The 18064-nt window shown below is 41.4% G+C and overlaps 1 protein-coding gene across 1 annotated transcript in view; it reads right to left on the bottom strand.

Moving 5' to 3' along the window:
• The window catches only part of pds5a (PDS5 cohesin associated factor A), a 131235-nt gene that overhangs the window by 68091 nt on the left and 45080 nt on the right, over positions 1 to 18064 (bottom strand). Inside the window, exon 4 of the mRNA XM_084319029.1 lies at positions 6420 to 6506. Within this exon, the coding sequence (XP_084175155.1) occupies positions 6420 to 6506 (87 nt within the window). The remainder of the gene's footprint in view (positions 1 to 6419; positions 6507 to 18064) is intronic.

Genomic DNA, 18064 nt, shown 5'->3' with positions numbered 1-18064 from the left:
GTTTCATCACGATACGATATAGATTCTTTGGACAACGATACGATATTTTCCGATATCACAAAGTCTGCCACGATACGATTAGATTCAGGTGCCTGCGATCGATATGAGGCGATATTATGTGCCCATTTAACACAATCAGTCACATTTAGATCCAACTAAAAAAAGGCTACGGAAATATCAATTGCCTTTTTTTTTTTTTTTTGAGCTCTTCCAGACATTTAAATGAAAAACAATCTATTGTTTTTAATACAAAGAGACCTTTATATATTGAGCTTTAAACTTTAAGTAAAATGTTTTGAAACTCACAACACGCAAGCTAAAACCCCTTCCTCTCCCACACTGTTCCCACAATTGTTTTATGTTGCATGATGATCATGAATACATTTATTATGTATTCATGTTTAAATATCAACATTATCTGTCCATCCTCAGTAACACACACACACAGAATGCCCCAGCCCCTCCTCCTTCCCCTCTCCTGTTCTCTCTCACGGTTAGCTGCTTAGCTTAGTTAGCTTAAGCAGCCAACGTAACACAATCTGAATTTAATTTAATAAGCCCCGATCGATCTGCCAGCGATCGGTATCGGCCGATATTCAGTATAAATATGAGATCGGTGAATTCCGATAATGCTTTATTTTCGCCGATCGTGAAAACCGATCGAAAAACATGATCAAATTCTTAGCGGAGATCTCACTCGCTCTCAGACACACGGAGCTGCAAACTGCCGCTCCGCCTCCTCCTCCTGCCCCTCCCGCACCCGTGTAAACACAGAGGAGGCTCCTCTGCTCTAGTCTATAGTGCATGGGACCGTGAGCTAACGTTAGCTACCTAGCTATCGTTACTGTTTAAACAGAATGACCCAGTCAACTATTCACTTTTAGTACATGAGGCATTGTCTAACGTGGAATAATATAATGATTCCCCAACTCTCTCATGTAAAGACATTCCCCTCTATCCTGTGTGTGTCCCCCCACACCCATTTGACAGTGAGACGACACGCGACCTGAACCACGAACAACAGCAAAGAACCACGAAGGACAACGCCAAGGAGCTGCGGACGCAACCAGGGCGACGACAACAACCGTGGGAGAACCACCAGCCCACACAACACAGACGTCCCCAAAGGAAGGAGAGCAGAGACAGAAAGGACGACATGCTGCGCCACCCCGACAGCCTACGACAAACCAAGGCCAACGCCATGTATCTCCACCATCCGTGTTAGAGAGAGCGTCCTACTGACTGGCCGCTACACCGGCAAACCCTCGCCCTCCACCAAATAATACCACGATGACGGAGAGCGGGGGACCGACCAACACAGCACGTTTAAGAACACCATACCGCCATGTCTCTGGGCCTGATGAAGGCCAAGCGTGAGCACAGCGACAGATGGAGAGCAACACAGGCTCCGGGAGGGGAATCTGCAGCGTCCCCGTGGACGGCCACCCCACAATCATCGTCAAGAAGACGGACATCATCAGAGACCCATAGACCAAGAGAAACGCCTAACATACATTGTCCACATTGTTATGTATTCAATTACTTTTTACTGTCTTACTGCCACACTGCTCACAGAAACATCAACTGAATGTACGATACGTTCAACAGACAGCAGGTCACCACAGAAGGACACATCCCTGGTAGAGAACAGATGGTCAACAGCGAGGCAGCAACTGTCAGATTCACAAACAAGAACTGTTTCACAAAGTTCATATGTATCTGGAAAATTATGAACTAAGAATATGATGAAATACAATCAGTAAGATCGCATTAACCAATTTTATAATAACAATAAGGAATGATCACAGAGTCACATTGCAAATTATATTGTTAAACAGGACAGAACCAGTTGGTTTGTTCCAAGACACCAAGTTTTGTTTTGACCATTGATGGTATGCACCACAGCAAAATACTAGAACAATGCATAACGATTATCATAATCACCTTTTATATCAGTTTTTATACAAACCACTAGGTTAACGGTTTTTAAATGTTTTTTTTTTTATACATTAGCCACTAGGTTAATGCCTATTTGTAAATCCTATTCCTGATAATTATGCACACGATTTTGTGTTTTCACCCTGTGCACTCGTACCACACAGAGACAGTGTTCACATGTATTTAATTGGTTTATTACTATGTCTGTATGTGCAACCATGATTTTAGCTCCCATTGATATTATCATGAAGACACATAGTTAACACTTAAATGTCTGATTCACAACGTGAATGACTGGAGGTAAGTGCCAAGCCAAGATAGGCACAACCAGAGCTTCTAATGATTATGTTATTTGTTGTTTGATATCAGAGTTGAGGACCAATCATTGATATAGGTATTTGAGATTATTAATAAAAGAAAAGGGTGATATCCCCACATCCCACATCTCTGATATCAAAATAACAGACTTTAGTCCAGTCAATCATGTCATGAATCACGTATGTAAATATTTCAATTTTAAACTGTTATGCCAAACACGGATTTGAATTGATTTTCATTCATTAATCCAGTTAACCAACAAATCACAATGGCCAAAATTTTATTATTTACTATTTCATTCATTATCTGATAACCGATGGATTACATCGGTCCCATTCTTTTACCATATCTATTCACTTTTCAATATTTTACCTGTTCCAAATAATCCTGGTATATTATACATTAATCTCACCCACATTATGAAGAGAAAAGTGAGTAACTGTGGATGATTCCCCAACTCTCATGTAAAGACATTCCCCTCCCCTTTGTCCCCTATCCTGTGTCCCCCCCCCCACACCCATTTGACCTATCAAATGGGTCCCCCCCCTCCTCCCCCTTTTTCACTATAAAGGGCTCTCCCGACAACATTCCAGGTCGCTACCTGGGTCATTCAGCTGATCACCTGGGGCGCGAGCCTCAGCCATTCTCTCTATGTACTATGTATATTTCTATCTGTCCAGTTAATAAACCTTGTTATTAACTGAACCTCGGTTGACTGAGAACCTTCTTCTTCAGGATATCCACAATATCCCACAGTATCTAGCTGGCTAGCTACTGATAGCTCCTGATATCAACAAATGCTCCAGCAATAGTCTAGTAGTGCATGTTGATACCTCGGTTAGCTCACGTTAGCTCACTGTTCAGAATGAAATGTCCCATTAAGCTAAATAGTTCACTGAGGCGTTGTCTTAACGTTATCTAGCCAGCTAGCAGTAGCTACAGATAGCTCCTGATATCAATGTCTTATAACATTGATTCGATGCGTATTCGAGCCCCTGGCTTCCATCGCATGAGGGCAGAGTATAGGGTCCAGCTGCAGCGCCGGAGAATCCTTGCTGGAGCTGGAGGCTACTCGAGTATACACAAAGCAGAGTATACACAAAGACAGTGGAGATAGCGAGCATTTTGACTTGTTGCGTGGTGGCGATGTCTCGCAGATAATACAACTACAAGTATATAATATATATATTTTATTAAAATATATATATATATTTTATTAAAATATATATATATATATTTAAAAAATATATATATATAAAACCAAAAACAATCTGTATCAGATCGGTATCGGCCGATATAATGGCTCAAGACGATCGGTATCTGTGGCAAAAAACGTGATCGGGGCATCCCTTACTCTCTTTAAATCACAAGAGGTATAACTTGAAAAGCTATGCGACAATCATGGAAACGTTAGATGTGACAAATAGGGATGTCCGGATCAAGCCCCCGATCCAAAACCAAGTCGTGATTTAATAATATCTGCCGATACAGAGTCCCGATATTTGCATTCTCCTAGATAATATAGCAGCACAGTGCATACACTTTAAGTATGTTAAAGTTAGTAAAACCATTTCAATGTAGGTAAGATATTATGCTTGGTAATTGAATCATTCTGCTGCTGCTGTAAATTCTTTGGAGCGTTGTGGTTTTGAAGATGAATTTACTGTGTTGTAAATTGATAGTCCCCACATGTAATGTTAACAAAGTACAAAGGATCTGCACTTTGTCTCTGCGGCAAGGAACAAACCTTGGCTACTAGCCGACTGGATCGGTTACAGGTAGAGATGTTCCGATACAATTTGTTCCTTCCCAATCCGATTCCAATACCTAAGCTTTGGGTATCGGCCGATACCGATACTGATCCGATACCAGTGCATACATAAAAATTGTTATGTTTTATATATACTGTTTTTTTTAGTAATAACTAAAAAGTAATGGTATTTATTCAACAACAGGTGATTGTATAGATTAGTATTAGTATCATTAACTATGCTCAATGAGTTCACCCACGGAAAGGTTGTTGGGACATTGTTTCCGCACGGACGTTATACGCTGTTGCACTTGCTATCCAGTCTGCAGAGGCTCTGGCTAGTAGTAGGGGTGGGAATCACCAGTTTCATCACGATACGATACGATATCGATTCTTTGGACAACGATACGATATTTTCCGATATCACAAAGTCTGCCACGATACGATACGATTTGATTCAGGTGCCTGCGATCGATATGAGACGATATTATATGCCCATTTAACACAATCAGTAACATTTAAAAACAACAAAAAAAAGGCAATGGAAATATCATTTGACATTTTTATTTTTGATCTCTTCCAGACATTTAAATGAAAAACAATCTATTGTTTTTAATACAAATAGACCTCCTGTTCGCTGTTTTTGGTTCGTTTTTCTTTTTTTTCTATATTAATATCCTATTCACTGTCACAGCGCTGTATTTTGGCTGGAAAAGGCATATTGGGAGTCAGAAGGTGCAGTACCGGCCAGATCCTGTGGGGCTTTCTCAAGAATGCAGTAACCCCCCTCCTTCCCAGTCCCTAGTGGACCTCTGCTGTTCTCTCTATCGCTCTATCAGCTTAGCTTAGTTAGCTTACGCTAACGCAGCGTTAATTTCGGTATTTAACGCGACATGGGCATAAAGGAATGGCGAGGATGGAAAGCATGTTAGATGCATTTGACCCCTTGTGGGGGAAAAAACAACAGGCACTTATTTCGGGTCGCAAAATAGGCGGACTCTGAAGCAATGCTGTCTAACTTTAACACACGCTGATCTACTGTTGTTGCAGCCGGGCGGATATGCTCACGAGGGGATTTTCAAAATAAGAGTATCGCAATATCAATCTTTTTACGTTGCATTGATCCTATTTGATAATAGATCGATCTAGCTAGTAGTAACGTGTATGTTGTGATTTTCGATGCAAAATAAATATTCAACATTCTCTTTTGAGACTCCACCTCAGACTCTTATCCTTTGGCACTAAAAGCTAAACATTGTCACCGGTATGGCTGTCCGCAACTTTGTCATTAATTGCGTGCGAGAGGTCGATCAGCGACAACACTTTAGGTTAGCCACGTTAGCGTGAGCTAACGTTAGATGGAAAGACAATGTATCGTTACTGCCAGTAACTTACTGGTGAAAAAGTGATTTACCAACTTGCAGGTCTGCAGCCATTATTGCTGGATTATGAATAGCCACAACTTTAGCCAAGGTAACGTTAAAGCTAAAACTAGCTTTTCAGCTAGCGCTTCAGCTAATGCTAATAACACCAGCAAGCCCCGCTCTGCCGGGACGATGGCATTTAAGAAAGTATCTGCTGTTAAAATGACAAATGGCATTGACACTTTAATTCACGGTTGATTAAAAACATGTTTGTTTTATAATGCTCGCTCTCAGCAGACCGCACGTGTTGTTGATAAATGACGTCATATGGGATTGGAGGCTAGACTTCGGCATACTCGCCGATACCGATACCAGTATTTTAGGCTGTATCGGAGGCATTTCCGATACTGGTATCGGTATCGGAACAACTCTAGTTACAGGCAAAAACTATAGAAGTACTGTCAGAATCCCTGGCCACAGGGTGTCCGACCAATCACCTCCAGCTGATAATGGATCCAGACCCCTGAATCGCTAGAATTGAAATCATAGAATTATGGAATATGGAAAAAAGTGTGATTCAGGGGGCTGGTATAACGGTAAAGGAAATGCATGCTGTCACCTTCCTAGCCGACCAACCGCGACGCAAACAACCCATGCGATATTTGGACCAGTTGCAGACAAGATCTGACTGAGTGGCAACGATGCCGACTAGAGTTGGCACTGGAGGCCTGCACACACACCACGACAAAACAACTCAACACACCTTCCTTTTTGATCCGTCTCTTGTTCGAGAAACACCTTTTTGCTCTAAAGCTTTTGCCTTGCCTTTAGCAGTACCATTATATTACCCCCTCCACCCACCTCCCTACTCTCTCAGGTCCTTCCACCCACCTCCCCACTCTCTCAGGTCCTTCCACCCACCTCCCCACTCTCTCAAGTCCTTCCACCCACCTCCCCACTCTCTCAAGTCCTTCCACCCACCTCCCCACTCTCTCAAGTCCTTCCGCCCACCTCCCTATTCTCCCAGTCCTTCCTCCCACAGTCCTTACCTCCAGCAGGTAGAAGTATCTGTTGAACTGGGGGCTCTTGGTGTCTTCCAGGCCTTTCAGCTGTCTGGTGATGAACAGGAAGATGTCCTGTTGACACGGAGCACAGGAAAGGGTTTAGTGTACACATTGAAACATTCAGTACATTTACATCTACATTACAAAGATTAGATTTGAACCCGATTAAGGACAACACTCAAGAGACCATTAACAGCAACCATAGTCCAGTTACCTAATAATTGAACTTAAGGTCATAATCAGTGCAAGCATAACGCGATTAACACATTTCAATCTTTTGATTTAAGCCTGGCACGTACTAGAAGATATTCCAAATCATAACAGATATTGAAATGGTGGTAGACCCCACACATGACATAACTTTATATGTCACAGATGTTTTTGTCTTTCATTTATTAGAAGGCAAACGGATGATTTTGCCGAAACTGAGCACCATGTAGAATCTTGCAAGCTCTGCAGGGCTCGACATCAACATCGCCATTCACTGCTATAAGAATGGCTTTTTGAGGGGCGGCTGGGTGGCGCAGCGGAGATTGCGCTCGTCACCAATGCGAGAGACTCCGGTCTCGAATCCAGGTGTCAGCATTGCCTCCGGCTTGGGCCAGCCGTCATACTAACTCGTTTGGCTGAGTTAGCGGGAGGGAAGTCGTGGATGGTAATCTGGCGTTGTGGACAGCGACTTCTACAGGTCAGGTCTGGGCGCCTGCACAGCAAAAGACAGGAAGTGGTGAAGGCAGCGTGACCTCCCACGCGTTACACTTCACCAATGAGAGTCCGCGCTGTCAGGTGAAAAGAGAGCCGCTGGCTGTCTCGACATGTGTCGGAGGAAGCATGTGGTAGACCTCAGAGCTCCCTAGACCAGTAGGGGGCACATGCGCACAATGACCAGGTAGGGGAGAGGGGAATTGGCATAACGACTAAATTGGGATGGGAGGAAAAGCACAGAAAATCAAAAAAAAAATTAAAAAATGACTTTTTGGTCTTTCAGTGCCAAAAAAAAGGCACAACCCGTGGTAGCATGATGGCCGTAACACGCCAGCCCATCGCATTCGCCGTCAGTTCAGCTTTCAACCACCAGTAATGCATTTGTTCTATTAAGTGTAAAAGTCATAACATTGTAGTCTGGTACTGCGTTTGTCATTGGTTGTATTTTGATTGTATAATGCATTTATGTTGAGAGGCTGCGTTTCAGCCATATGCTTATGTATGAGTATGAGAGTATGGTTTGCTTACGGGTATAGGGCTGTCACGATTCGTCGACCATGTTGACGTAATCGACGATGAAGTACGTCGAATCACGTTAGAAATACAAATAACTTCTCTTAAACCACTATTCGCAATTCCATCTGGAGCCAGGACTCGACAGTGCACGTTTTGCTCGTTTTGATAACTTCCGTGTTTCACTCCAGCTGGAAGGGAGGGGCTGAGCCCAATAACCCCCACCTCTGAACCTGTCTCTCTCCCTCTCTCTCTCTCCGTACGTTCAATGATTTGAAGTAGCGTTACATCAATATTTCACTTCATTCATTAGCAAATATATTGTAAAATCATTAAGTCTGCTATAAGCTATTCTCCCTCTCGCTTGTGTGTGTATACATTTACTATAGGCTACTCTTTTTGAGATGGATTAAGCTAATTAGCTTTAACAATCCCGATTCCCGATCCCATTTTATTCAAAAGGAAGATATTGATTTAAATATGTATAGCCTATATATAAAACATTTATTTTAATCGTATCTCCTGTGCTGGCACAAGCACTACCATAGCGTGGAGTGGAGTGATAACACACAATACTAGTGATGCACGATATATCGGCCGATATGGCAGTTTTTTTTACACATCGGTATCGGTCCGATATCAAGATGGGGCCGATATGGGCAGATATAAAAAAATAAAAAATAAATAATTTATTTTTATATATAATATATTTTTTTCTTTTTACATGTTTTGGCCTTAAATAGTTTTAAAATATGTCATTTCTGAAAATAAGTTACAAAAGTATATATTTATAATAAAAAAAAAAAAAAGCGTTTTGGAAAATAGCTATTTGATTATCATAAAAAAGTGTTTTCTACAGAGATATCGACATCGGTAAATATCGGTATCGGCCAGAACAGCAATATTAATATTGGTTATCGGTATCGGCCACAATTTTCACATCAGTGCAATAATAATAATTCATGGATATACTAAAAAGCTATTTATCATTTTTGGCTAGTAGATTTTTTATTATCTAAAAAGTACATTTTGTTCCCCGTTTTTCAGCATTTAGCTACAGGCATGGATACATTGTATGTAGGGATGTCCGATATTAACGGCCGATATTGGCATTAAAATGTAATATCGGAAATGATCAGTATCGGGTTTTAAAAAATATATATATATCTTGTTTTTTTTTTACATTTATTTAACCTTTATTTACCCAGGAAAGCAAGTAAGAACAAATTCTTATTTTATTTATTGTGAAAAGTATGCATAATGTGTTAATTCCACGACAAGAGATATGTAATGGTAATTACCTGAAATTATTCAGTTTTTTTGGGGGGGGGGGGGGGGACCCTGCATACATCAGTATCGGTTGATATCGGAAATTAAGAGTTGGACAATATCGGTAAAAAAAAAAACAATATCGTAATGATAAACAATGTCATAGTAACGGGCGGGTGTTATTATTTCAAGATAATAAAGTGGCTATAATGAGTCAATAGATAAAAAGCAGTAATGGCATGTAGGTTACTCACCCTACTTATGTATCTCCTACTCTGGGTATTCAGTAGGTGGTGTCAAAGAGGCAACTACCCATGTGACCCGAGGATACTAGTAAAACATTTTAAAATATTAAAGTGCAAATAGAATCAATTGTTGGTAAATTAATCATTTAGATTAATCGACTAATCGATAAAATAATTGACAGATTAATCGATAACAAAATAATCGTTAGTGACAGCCCTACTTACGGGTCAATGCACACATAATTTCCTACCAACATCGACTTAAAACACAAAATATTTAATAATAATAATTCATTACATTTATATAGTGCTTTTCTAGACACTCAAAGTGCTCCCCACAATGTAGGGTGGAAGTTGCCTCCTTCACCACCACCGGTAGCACCCAACCTTGGGCTACGCAGGCTCAATGGCTGCCATACACTGGCACCAGGCACACATCACACTACACCAGTGGTTCTCAAACTACGGGTTGCGATCCAAATTGGGGTCACGGGTAGGTGACAGTGGGGCAAGTGCATTGGCAAGTTAAAAATTATGATAAATATTAGGGATGCACCGAAATTCTTGGCCGAAACCGATACCGAAAATAGGAAATAGTTGGCCGAAAACCGAATGCCGAAAATGATTAATATAAATATAATAATTTTCTCAGCTACCCGATTATGGCAAAAGACATGATTATGGCAAAACTTAACTTAAATAATATTAATAATCACTTATGGGCACATAAAACATTTATTCAGCACTTTTGAATGAATACATTAATTCCAGACTGACTGCTGAAAGATTGTACAATTTAAACATTTTCTCTTTGCATACAACAAAATGTGCATTAAAGTCAAGTGCATTTTCTTTTCTCTGTAGGATAACTACAACAAAGTGCATTCAGAACAAAGCCATGGTGCTTTAAAACTGCATAAAGATCTGCATGAAGACGCACACGAGAGGGAGAATAGCTTATAGCAGACTTAATGATGTTACTGTAGTGGCTACGGTCATAATTCACGGCGTTCCTACATGGAAGGACTGTTGTATTTACTACATCTCCCATGACTCTTAGCGGGGGATGATGTAGCTTATGAGAGACGGGTCAAAGAGGAATGGAAGCATTGTTAGCTAGCTTAACGCTAACGTTAGTTAAAGGTTTTTAACCGCGACGGGCATATAGTAATGGCGAGGATATAAAGCATGTTAAAGACGCATTTATTGGAGTTTACATAGAAACAGCGCGACTCCCAAGAGGAGTTAGTTATCACAGGCTGCAGAACGCAGGAAGAGCTGCCAAGCTGCTCACGTTATACGTTGCGCATGCTATGTCTGTAGCCGCGTTTTGATTACGTCATCACAACACCACTTTAGGTTACAAACGTTACGTAACCCTGTTCTTTGACATTCTGTGATATATTTTCGGTGCTAAAACCCTTTCGGCCGAAAGCCGAAAGTGCCTTAACAATTTTCAGCCGATCATTTTCGGTGGCCGAATATTCGGTGCATCCCTAATAAATATGCATGATCAAGTTCAACAACGTGTGCTTTTATTTTGATATTCCTTAATTCCACATTGAAATTACGCGATACATTAACACTTTTGGGGCCACTGGGATCAGTCTAATCTATCCGTCTCTATAAGGCCAGCTTATCATAACAACCTTTCATTGTGCGTGAGGCTGTTTGTAGAGCTAAATCTATACTTTATATTATTGCTATCCGTCAATTGTCATTGTCAATTGACACTATAAACAGTCCATTCAATATGCCTTAAATAAATAATTTTTTCATCAATTCGTTCCCATTTTATAACGTCGTGAATATGAACTATATACCGGATTGGTCTGGGGTATTTCCTGGAAGGCGAGATACAGGGCGCTAAACTAATAACGTTACATCGAATGGCGTTTCGGCTATACACAAGCTAGAGCTAAAACTCAAAATGCATATTATCGGTATCATGGTCCACCATGAATGCATGAAGGGGGGGGGGGGGGGGGTTGCGGGGGACGTCGTTTCTGATTATTGATTACCAATAACGGTATTAGCCTCATTCGCTGATCGGCTGGTTGGCTATCAAAGCAAGGCCTGATCAGCATGAAATTTACGTGAAAAAGCTCTCCTAGATTTTCCAAATGTCGAGAGACGCATGACGGAGCAGTTAAGGCCAGCTACATCGTCGCCAAAGAAATTGCTGCAGCATCCAAGACGTTCTCAGAGGGGGGATTTGTGAAGACCTGCATGTTAAAGGCAGCCCTGATAAATGACAAGCTTTAGCTAATTGGGGAACTTGCTGGAGATTTGAACAGTCAACTAAAAGACAAAGTGTGGATGAATCTTTGACCATCACTGAGGAGTTCGTATCACGTGCCAATGACAGACATTACCACAGCTGACGACGTGTTCGCTAGCCTTGTCGGGGCCCTGGACAGACTGGAGGTGGACTGGAATTGCGCGGTCAGTGTGGCAACCGACGGCGCACCATCAATGGTCGGTAAAAAGGCAGGTGTGGTTGTGAAGCTCAGAAAGCAGGTTCAGACTGCTAATCCAGAGCAGGTGTTCTGGAACTTTCACTGTATCCTACATCAAGAAGCCTTATGCAGCAAGAGCCTGAAAATGGACAATGCAATGCGTGTTGTTATCCAAACTGTACATTTTATTAGAGCCAAAGGACTTACTTAACCATCGCTTTTATCAGAACGCAATATTAGTCACGGCCTGCCCTACCACACTGAGGTTGAGCCAAGGAGCAGTGCTCAAACACTTCTTCAAATTACGCATGGAGATTGCTCAATTCACGGAGCAGAAAGGAAAGCCAGTGACCGAGTTGGATGATCCAGACTGGCTTAGGGATCTTGTCTTTTCAGTAGGGGTGTAAAGGTACACGTATAGGTACCGAACCGTTTCAGTGTGTACTGTACCGAACGGCTGTGTACCGAACTAGGGCTGGGCGATATATTGAGTATACTCGATGTATCGCGGCTTGTTCTACATGAGATGTAGTAAATTACTATATAAGTTGTCACGTCGCGGCTGAGATGAGACTTGCTTTAGCGCAGAGCTTTCCTCTCATTTCATTATAGACACAGACCAGCGCGGACCTTCAATGACATGCAATTGTAATTTCATTAGACGCCGCCCTTTATCTCTCTCTCTCTCTCTCTGTGTGCGTTTGGCTAAAGTGGATAGAAAATACAGTACTGTGCAAAAGTCTTAGGCACCCATGAGTTTTTATATAAATTGTCTTAGATCAGTAGACTACTCTTATAGTACAGCGGATAGCAGAACAATTGTGCACTTTTTCATAAAAGCATGAAACTTCTACCATAGTAAGTTTATACCATGAGGTTTATTTTCAGATGCAGAGGGAAGTCAGATTTGACCTCTGAGGCCCGGGAGAGGTCAAATCCAAGATGGCCACCCAAAATATTCAAAAATTCATAACTTTGGAACCGAACACAGTAGAAAAACACTTAATGTATAATTTCCTACCAACTTCAGGGTGCCCATTCTGTTGGTGATACATTTGAGACCAATAGCATTCAAGAAAATGCATTTAGATCAATGTGGAGGTCAAATTATGCAGACAAAGGGAGGTAAACAGTGCAAAAAGGTAGTTTATTTCCAAAATAATAACAGTAATAATGATTATAACAATAATAATAATAATTATCATAAGTAATTTAAACTAATTTATTATTTAACTTTTTAATATGTTTTTATTTTTTTAACTGATTTATACATAACCTTTCATTGGTCATAAGGTCGCTTTACAAAACAAAAATCATCATGGGACGGAGAAGCCGAGAACTAAAGATCTAAAATATTAACCGTCCCCAGAACAGAAACCGAGATCTGTATACTTGTTTGGCGAGAGCATACAGTGGTTGGTCAGCAGCAAGGACAGGAATCTGACCAGGGTTCACATGTTGAACTGCTCTTTTGACGATTTTCATCGAGTGCCGAATCATTGCTACAAAAAGAGGCAATAGTGCGTTGATTGCTGCAGGAGGGATGGCGGCTTGGTGAGCATCAGCGTGGTAGGCAGACCATGATATCATGCCATCAATGGTAGACATTTCAACAGCCGTCTTGACTTTTCTGAGCCATGCACACTCATCCTCTGTGGTGGCTGTAGTAACCAGGAAGGTGGAAGGTCTCACAGGACCTTGTACAGGTGGCACACTGAATTCCTTTGTCCGGATGGTGGCTGGTGGCACAATTGTGTAGGCTGATGGCAGAGGTGTTACTGACTTGGAAGAAGAGCCATCTTGACTAATCACTAGTACCCCACGACCAGTTCCGCTTTGTGTGTGGAACAGATGCTGCATAAGTGAGATTCCGGTGCCGTGGAAGGAATCTTTGGCTGTTGCAGAACTTGGATTATGGTCTATGTTGTCCACAGCTCCTGTTGTGAACAGTCCATGACACAACTTTGGTGGGCACACAACATCTGCCATCCTAAATCGCTGGCATACACCATTGGCAATGTCTGATGTGATTTGCAGCAGCCTGTCATAGGAAACACACAATCCCAGATTGAAAAATGTGTCAACTAGCCCTCTACTTCTTGTAACTGCATGGATCTTGAGGGACAAATATAGAGGGAGTGGAGTTTCTCGGGTGTGCCTTGTACATGCTGAGCTTGGTGAATTCTTGTTCCGTGCCGGCTTCTTACTGTTGAAGACCATCAATCGGAGATTGTTAGGGCAGGTTTTGTGGTGGTCTGATGCTCAATGTTTGTACCATCAAGTACCATGTTGACAAGAGCCAAGAGAGATGGCGGCACAGCACTCTGCTGGCAGTTTTCTTGGAATGACCCATCAAAAGAGAAAGATGAATTAAAGATCTCTTTGCGCACTACTTGTGCTGCTCGCATTAAGTGCATGGCATCACTGTCAGTTTGACAGGCTTTCATCAGAGCTGGTCCAATGTCCGTCTCGAAACTTAGTAGTGTGTCTCTTCCTTGTGCATGTGCCCTCAGATGGGGAAGCTCTGAAAGCAGTCGTTCTTTCAGTCTGGTAGTGTGAATACGCTCCTTCACAGTCAGACCAAGTTGTTCTAGCATGGTCTTGTATAACTAAGCGATGTCTGTCAATTTGAAGACAGGGGCACTGTTCTCATGACTGCTCATGTCTTCCAGGTATGCCACTAACTGTGCAAAGGCTATGCCATGTAGGCCAGACTCATTTCCATCATTGCGTTTAGATGTAGCTCTGTTATACAATGATGACAGACAGAGAGTATGGTACTTGGCCTCTAGGGCAATCATGTCACCCTCTGCAAGCTTGGCCAACAGAGCAGTGTCCTCGAGCTCAAGAGCACACTTCCTCACATTTCTGTCAATGTTGTAGGTTGATGCATTGTGTAAACCTGAAGAGCCTGCTGCAGGCTCATTGCAAAAGAAGCAAGTAGGTTCTGTGGACTGTGAATGGCTGTGGGCAGACCGTGTGTGTACAGATGAGGTACTGTCCTGTTGTGCTGTAGTTCATTTCCCCCGACTTTGCTCATCATATGCTTTTTTGTTGAATTTAAGCCTACATTTCTTGTGCCACTCAGCATTGTGTCTCTTAAAAGTGGACTCTATGCCATCTCCATCATCTAGTAGCTCCAGGTTGGGGTCCATTGGTGTGTGCTGAAGGGTACGGAACCGGAGAAGGTCTTCTGCCAGGGACACATAACCACTACCAACAGACTGTTTTGTTTTGTTTCAGAGTGGGCACTGTAAAGGTTCATTTGTAACTACTTGACAGAGGACACAAAGGTCCCAGTTAGTGCTGGGAGGAGGCTTGGTTTGCTTGGATGAAGGGGTCTGGGTAGGGTCCATCAAGCTGTGACGCTTTGACATGATTGTGATCAGAATCACCAGCAAGTCGACATGGAAATCTGAAAGGATAACAATTGAACATTGTTTAGCATTGTTCAAGTATTTTTAATAGTACACATGTGTCTTGTCCTAAACGAATCCTATGGTGCCCCCGTGGGAGCGAATTATGCTTGTTAGACCATTTAGAAGTTTGACCAAAATTTGCTTAACCCATAACGTGCTAGCTAACGTTAGCTGACGTTGCTGCAACTAGACAGAGATAGTTTTGGCTAGCTAACACACATCAAAAAGTTCACAATAACTTGTAGTTAATCACCAGGTATATATTTTTTTAATAGCCTAGGTTGAATCATTTGTATAGGAAAACGAACTGAAAGGAAAATCTTTCTTACCTGCTGTTGAATGACAATTGTGACAGTAGTGCTGTGTGTGAACATATGGGAGAATGACAGGTGGGTTATATCATGGCATGTAATTCACTTCAGATAGCCACGGTAGACTACTGTATATAAGTAGGCTACATAACTAAAGTCTCACCAACTAAATAACGTTGTTGTGCTTGGGAATTTCAAACTGAGTGAAAATGACTTTAACATAAATCTATTTTCTTGAATGCTATTGGTCTCAAAAGTATCACCAACAGAATGGGCACCCTAAAGTTGTTGGGAAATGTCTTAAGTGTTTTTCTACTGTGTTCAATTCCAAAGTTTTGAATTTTTGAATATTTTGGGCGGCCATCTTGGATTTGACCTCTCCCGGGCCTCAGAGGTCAAATCTGACTTCCCTCCACATCTCAAAATAAACCTCATGGTATAAACTTACTATGTTTGATTCAAAGGCTTAACCCGCTGTACTATTAGTACATTTTAATTTAATAATTTTTTAAATCATCTTCATGGTTTAATAATGCATGTATTATTGTATGCATCAAAGGGTTAAATCAAGCATTTTTAAGTGCTTTAGAGGAAATGTCAAAATATCACGATATATATCGTGTATCGTGATATGGTAAAAAAAAATATCGTGATATCATTTAGAGGCCATATCGCCCAGCCCTAATGTTAACCACTAACGACGGGGGCTGTTTTTGATCCAATATAATTATAATTTTTTTTAAAGTCGATTAGAATATTCCTCGACAGCCCTACAAGTACAATTAGTTACTGCACACTACATCACCCCTGAGTGGAACATGGAAAGCCAAACTTTCACCCACTGTACCAAAAACCCGTACCGAACCGCGACTTCAAAACCGAGGTACGTACCGAACCGTGGTTTTTGTGTACCGTTACACCCCTACTTTTTAGTGAACATTACAGAACACTTACATGTGTTGAATGTTAGCATGCAGGGCAGCAACAAACTCGTCAGAGTACTATGATAGCGTTCATGCTTTTCAAATTAAATTGGCTGTGGGAGACAGCTATCCCAGCACAACGCAGTCCATGTCAATCACGAGAGTATGGACACATACAAGAACATGCTGCTCAGGCTTATACGCAAGTTTGACAATAAATTCACTGTCTTCACTCAACTGGAGAAGGACTTTGCACTTTTTCCGCTCTCTGTTCACCACCAACACATCCAACGTGCCAGAGGAACTCCAAATGGAGCTGATTGAACTGCAGTGTAGCGCACCGCTGAAGGACAAATTGTTGGTTTGGAATCCTATCAATGACCGACACCAAATTACACAAAGATCACATCCTTTGCATCCAAGATACTTTGTATGTTTGGGACAACATATCTATGCGAGCAGGCTTTCTCTGTGATGAACATTAACAAGTCCAAACTGTGCAATTGTCTGACACACGGACATCTAAACAACATAATGAAAATCACAACTCTCCAGAAACTGGTCCCCGATGTCGACAGGCTGGTAAAAGCCAAAAAGTGTCAGGTGTCGACCAGAAAGTGACAATGTAAGTAGCCTCTTCCTTTTCCACACTCAATTGCACTTATATTGCAGACCACTAAGTCCATTGGTAGAATGACTCACTCCCTCCCACCCCCTCTGTCTTATTTTGTTCCCTTTTCTATGCCGACTATAGTGCACTGGATTCATCTGATCACAGGGCAGCTGGATTAACCATATCTGAACCAGCTATATTGGACAAATGTATAATTACTTAATAACTCAGATATTCAAACACAATAATGCAATTATTGTGAAATGATTGAATTCATGAAAATAATAATTATTAAATGCCTTCTGTGGCATTTGCATTTCTTATTTGTTAAATATCTTTTTTATTGATTATTTATACATTTGAAAGAATGCAGGTTATAGCCAACATGCAACCCTGATGGTACAATGGAAGAGACATTTGGTGTTTTATAGCTATAACTTGCATTCTTTCAAATATATAATTAATCAATACACTGTAGCCTAGTTATTGTTATATGTATGAATAAGAAACATGTTTTCTATGGCACTTGATCTATTTTGTTGCACTTCTCTCTTCTACTTGAAATGTTGGCCTCGTACAGCAAGACTAAGTCGGCCCGTCTGACCTGGTAGTCCGATAACCTCGGTCGCGGCGGTCTACCCGGGTTGCTTGGTAGGTTTCAATGAAACTCCTGGTTCCGCCCGGCCTCAGGTAAACACATGTTTCACGAATCCGGCTATTTGCATGGATAGAAAAATGCTTTCTGTTCCACTTCTATTGGAGGGCTCTTCTGCTTTATGTAATTGTACAGTGTGTGTTATGTTTTGTGCCACATGCAATTTCTCATTGATCTGTAGGCCTGAATGATTTCAAATATAGCCTAGTAAATACAGTATCCATGTGTCGAGTCAAATGTGCTTTTTAACAAAGAGTAGGCTAATCCGGCCCACTGCCTGATATGAGTCTGACATCCCTGCTTTAGACTGTTAGCAGACTGTTCTGTGTAACAGCAACTGTAAATGCATTACACTGATCACTGATCAGTCACTAATTACTAACATTAGCCACAACTCCTAACTAAGGTAGCTGGCAAGTTAACAAATCTCAAGTGCATACTTTTTTTGGTTGCAAGATAGGAGCTTGTAGAGGGAAAATAACTTGCCATATAGGTCCAAAGCTCCATAGCTCCAAGCC

Source organism: Notolepis coatsorum, assembly GCF_963971535.1.
Source record: "Notolepis coatsorum genome assembly, chromosome: 7".
In the NCBI taxonomy this organism is placed as follows: Eukaryota; Metazoa; Chordata; class Actinopteri; order Aulopiformes; family Paralepididae; genus Notolepis; species Notolepis coatsorum.
This window is presented reverse-complemented; position numbering and strand designations above follow the sequence as displayed.